The sequence below is a fragment of the Azolla caroliniana genome, unplaced genomic scaffold (genome assembly GCF_043228905.1).
Source record: "Azolla caroliniana isolate FFs.n. ecotype wild unplaced genomic scaffold, voAzoCaro1.0.p SCAF_1115, whole genome shotgun sequence".
NCBI lineage: Eukaryota > Viridiplantae > Streptophyta > Polypodiopsida > Salviniales > Salviniaceae > Azolla > Azolla caroliniana.
Window position 1 is genome coordinate 6,387 of NW_028231550.1, and position 5,531 is coordinate 11,917.

Genomic DNA, 5,531 nt, shown 5'->3' on the forward strand with positions numbered 1-5,531 from the left:
AGTAATGCAAACCATATAATGTTCTCAATAGGCCATCAATGTCATCAGTCTACAATAGCAGAGATGCTATAAAATTTAAACAAGACATTCAAAGGTGAAATTAAGAAAAACGAAAGATTAAATGCAAAGTAAAGTCATAAGATTTGTCAATCGAAGAGCCAACTTTAGTTTGCTAGGGCGAGGGAGCACAAAAAAAAGATGTGCTTGGTTTTTCTGTTGAAAATCGTTGGAAGGTTCACAATGATCATGAGCAGTGCATTTATCGGAGAGGGGTATATTTCCGACACAGATTTGAGAACATGGCAAAGGTATGTAAGTGTGAAGGAGGGGTATTTTTTGCAATTAGTGAAAACGCAGGGGTATGTAAGTGTGAAGGAGGGGTATTTTTTGCAATTAGTGAAAACACAGGGGTATCATATGAGATTTGTAAATCCTCAGAAATACACACATATATGATATACCTAAGAATTTGATCCCTACGAAGAAGAAGAAGAAGAAGAAAGAAGAAGAAGAAGAAGAAGAAAACGAAGCTTTTCCATCGCCATGAAAGCCCCTCCCCCGCCTCCTTCCATCACCGAAGCAGATATAGAAACAGAAGAGAACGATGAGAAAGGATCGAAAGAAAGAAGAAAGGCGGATAGAAACAGGAACAGGAACAGTGCTCTGAGTAGAGTCCCATTTTCGGAGCTCCAGCCATCTCTGTCTGGCTCTACCCTTCAAGTTTTGAAATCCCAAGGATTTCGTCTTGCTACCCCTGTTCAGGCAGCTACCATTCCTCTCCTTGTAAGCTACAAGGATGTCTCTGTAGATGCTGCTACAGGGTCTGGAAAAACTCTTGCTTTCCTTGTTCCCGTGGTGGAAATATTGCGTAGAATCTCGCCTCCCCTCGGCTCTTACCAGGTTTCAGTCTTCAAAATTGTAGTGCTTTCTTTGTTTTTTAATCTTTTCCTTTAGTAAAAGATGTGGTCTACACTTAAATAAGCAGTCTACTAAGTATGGGTTCATTAGGAATCTTTATGGTGTTTGACATCGTGCACCTCAGTGATTACAAGATACAAAGAGCAGGGGCATGGGTAGTCTGCCAACATTGTGGCATTGCATGTGGCTATAGGACACTGACATGGACATTTCTCGTTGGTCTCAAACGAGCAAGGGTTCTAGAAGGATGTATTATAGTGTTGGCATGTTGGCTTCTTATTGGTCAGAGACGAACTTAGCGGCATGGTAAGAAGCCTGATGATGTTTACATGTAGACCTCTCATTGTTCACAATAAAACAAGGGGCGTGGTAGGGATATTTGTTACATTGACATTAAGACAATTTTAGAGTCATTATGCTGGCAATTGATATGCAAAGTGGGCTAATAAAACAAGTGGGCGGTAAACGTTTCCTTTGAACAGTCCTAATATCACATTGTGTTAACAATTGAAATGCAATAAAGGATAGCACAGATGGTGGTAGGGTAGGAAATCATCTCGTCTTTGCTAAAGGTATTGTTTCCTTTTATTTTAATTACGATTATCCTTTTTATCAACCATTTTTAAAAATGGGAATCATTAACGACAAGTACAATGCTATAGTGAAAGGTTAAGACCAAACAGAACTTAATGATGATGTAAAAGTTTAGCTTTCCTGCATGATGCAAAGCTTTCATGAGTGTAGATGCCAGATTTGTATGACTTTTGATAATCTGATGTTTTTTTCTTGGTACATTCTGTGTATGTATGTATAAAATTTGCTGAAGTTACGTGCTGTTGAACATCCTCATTTACTACAATTGATCTAGCCACTGAGTATACCCTTTATAGTAACTTTCAATACCTTCATATTGTTTATTTGTGTAGGTTGGGGCAATCATAGTATCACCAACCCGAGAGCTAGCATCCCAAATATATCATGTAGCAAAGCCATTTGTTAATGTGATACCGAATATCCGGCTCATGCTTCTTGTTGGTGGGACGGATGTGGCTGTTGATCTGAAGAAAGTAAATGAAAATGGTGTAAATATAATTGTTGGCACTCCTGGACGGATAGCTGACATAATGGAGCGTTCGTCTTTGGAACTTAAACTTCTTGAGGTATTTTTTATGCATTTTCTCATATATATCCTCAAAATTTTGAAATAGTAGGATATTATGTTTGTATATCCTCAGATAGTGTAGAATATTATGTTTGTATACATTGAGATATTAGAATATTTTATTTGTATTTTTTGAGATGGTAGAATATTATAATGAGCTTGTATGAGTGATGAGAACAGGTTCTTATTTTGGATGAGGCAGATCGGCTGCTGGAAATGGGATTTCAGAGGCAATTAACAACTATCATTTCTCGACTACCGAAACAAAGAAGAACAGGTCTTTTCTCAGCAACACAGACAGAGGCGGTGGAAGAGCTTGCAAAAGCAGGGCTGAGGAATCCTGTTCGTGTTGAAGTTAAGACAGAGATGAAGTCTGCATCATCAGCAATGAGTATGGATCAGAGCCTTTCATTCTCTAAAACACCATCCTCTCTTACTATTCAGGTATTTGGATATCTCTATATGAATGCTAGACATTTCTATTGTCGAGGTAATTATAAGTTGCTATATATGTGCAGTACTTAGAATGTGAGGGAGATGAGAAACCATCTCGGCTTGTTCAGCTTTTTCTTGAATTATCTTCTGCAAAAGTTATCGTGTAAGTTTCTGATAGGTCAACAAGGTTTGCTATTCCCAATGATTACTATTTTCAGCGACCAACTTATTAGTTTGTTGCAGGTATTTCATGACTTGTGCTTGTGTGGATTTTTGGGCGACTGTGCTTCCTTCATTAGAAAGCTTGAAAAAGATATGTATGATTTCCCTTCATGGAAGAATGAAGCAGGTAGGCACAGAAGTTTGTTTTTGTATCAACATAGCTTTGTACATGAAACTGGAAATTGATATCCATTATGAATGGATTCATCCTCTGATGCTTTCTTTGATCTAATCTACTTACCTTGGGGATGATTAATGATTCATTAGGAGGCACGAATATTCAGGTTCTAATGATAATTCCTTTCCTTTTTGTATAGTCAGTACGAGAGAAAGCATTAGCTGAGTTTGCAAGTATGCAGTCTGGGATTCTGCTTTGTACAGATGTTGCTGCTCGTGGTCTGGACATTCCAAATGTGGATTGGATCTTACAGGTAAATATGCCTATTCATTCAAATCATATGTTTTCCCCTGAATCCGTAAGAGACCTTTGTCACACAGCTGACAAGTATTTTTCTTATATTGCTTTTAACACAGTATGATCCACCTCAAGATCCAAATATGTTTGTCCATAGAGTGGGTCGTACAGCCCGAATGGGAAGATCAGGAAATGCACTTGTGTTTCTTTCACCCAAGGTTTTTCGTTTGCTTATAATTTGTCCTATATTCTGCAGTTAGGTTGACACACTTTTTGTATGCATGGTTGAATGATTCGTCATAAGATTGAGATGTGCCTTCTCATACAGGAAGATGCATATGTAGAATTTATGAAGATTCGGAAAGTACCGATTGAAAAAACAGAGAGAGAAAGCCCTTTTGAAGATGTTATTCCTATGGTTAGTATTTTAAACCATTGTGTGGAGGATTTTATAATTCAGCTAGATCTTAATATTCTGCTCAAAAGTGGAGATGAGAAATGACCCATTTAGGGATCATGCTGAATTTGGTCCCTATTAAGAATTATGATGTAAATAGGGATTTCAGTGCAGAGTCAATATCGATTTTATGCTCTAGAATAACTCTTGATTAATGATTACACCCAGTGCTTGTGTCATAGATAAGGGCAGCTGCCATGAAAGATAGGGATGTTATGGAGAAAGGATTAAGGGCGTTTGTTTCTTTTATACGAGCTTACAAGGAGCATCAATGCACCTATATTTTTAGGTCAGCTTTTATCTTTCCCAGAGATATAGAGAACATTTAATGTATGACTTGATTTGCTATGGTATTTCAAAGCGGAGAAATGTTTAATTTGATCTTTTATGATACTTTCTAGGTGGAAAGAGCTGGATGTAGGGAAACTGGCAATGGGTTATGGGTTGCTTCAGCTTCCAACAATGTCAGAGCTAAAGCGTGGAACACTTTCAATTGAAAATTTTAAACCTATGGATGGCATTGATTTTATGGCAATTCGATACAAGTAATATGTTCTTAATATGCTTTCTTTTGTTTGCTTTGATAAACATAGTGCAAAATATGGCTATGAAGACAGAACGTTTTGCTATGACAAAGATAGTATAAATTTACATGAACTTGGATAATAAAAATGTTCTATAACAGAGATAAAGCACGAGAAAAGCAGCGTCAAAAGAAGCTCAAGGATCGGGAACTTCAAAGCCAAAACAATCTCCAGCAAAAAATGGGTGGTGGTGGTTCCAAAAGAGAAGAGTATATGAAGAATGGTAAGAAAGAGAGGAGATTAACAAGTAAAAAACGCAAAGCTGCTCAGGACATTGAAGATGATATGGAGATGGAGGAGGAGTATCGTTTACTAAGGAAGATCAAGAAAGGTCTGATCAGTGAAAGTGGTGAAATAGGTAGCGAGGAGGATTCTGAAAAGCTGAATGACAAAGAGAAACCAAGAAAAGTTGGAATGTATGTTAAGAAATTTAAAGGGAAAGACATCAAACTGAAACCGAAGGTCAAGAAGGAGCAGAGACAGAAAAAGAGAGATAAAAGCAAAACAAAGAAGAATCACTTGAAAAAATCTAGTCATCGTTCAAAGTAAACATAATTTCTAATTATCCATTCTCCATCATTGTTCATAAAGCCGAAGTCAAACTGTAGTGTCAACCTTGGCGATCTCTAGAAGTGTCTATGTTCTAATTTAACGATGTTACTGACCCATCCCCCCCCCCCCCCCCCCCCGCTCCACAATGATATATTTGAGGTAAAATTTTGGCAAATACTAACATTTTATTGTCTTGAGAAGCCTAGTTTGGGAAGTTTGTAAACCCTATGTTCAAGTTGAAATGAAAAGAAACAAATCTCATGATACCCTTTGCTTTTTCTGAATATTATTTATAGATCATCTCTTATTCCTGCATACGACCCCTGAGTGTTTTTTATATTTCGTTAAAAAAGGTCTACTCATACTTGTAGTGTCTTCACATTACCAATATGCTACTAACAAACTCAGCTGGTTTCATGCACAAAATAATAAAGTATTTGGGGTTAGTCAAATTGGGTCTTATTGTATTTTTTATGAGGAATTTGGGGTTGGTCAAATTGGTACTCTACCTCTAGAACAACTGTTTGAGATGTCCGCAATGTAATGATCAGGTTTACACCTATAGTATGCTTACGCCATGCAGATCTGAAACCCATTTTCAAATGACTAATTCTAGCTTTGAATGTCAAACTTATCCTTCTTTGCCCTAGTTCATCTGAAGTTTAGTGTGCTCAATAGTTTTTATTATTTTTAGCTGGAAGTAACTCTTAACGATTAAAGGTTACTTGGGGGACACATTAAATTTTAATAAAACACCATTTGATAATGGTTTATCATATGTTTACC

At 37.1% G+C, this 5,531-nt stretch overlaps 1 protein-coding gene across 1 annotated transcript; it reads left to right on the top strand.

Annotated features, from left to right (window-relative positions):
* Positions 1–489: 489 nt before the first annotated feature.
* LOC147847371 (DEAD-box ATP-dependent RNA helicase 18-like) lies at positions 490–4,801 on the top strand. The gene is made up of 11 exons (XM_087339276.1): positions 490–900; positions 1,845–2,078; positions 2,261–2,524; positions 2,599–2,678; positions 2,759–2,864; positions 3,055–3,168; positions 3,272–3,370; positions 3,481–3,570; positions 3,792–3,898; positions 4,011–4,154; positions 4,295–4,801. The coding sequence occupies exons 1-11, from the start codon at positions 544–546 to the stop codon at positions 4,740–4,742; spliced, it is 2,043 nt and encodes a 680-aa protein (XP_087195402.1). The 5' UTR covers positions 490–543; the 3' UTR covers positions 4,743–4,801.
* The last annotated feature ends 730 nt before the right edge of the window (positions 4,802–5,531 follow it).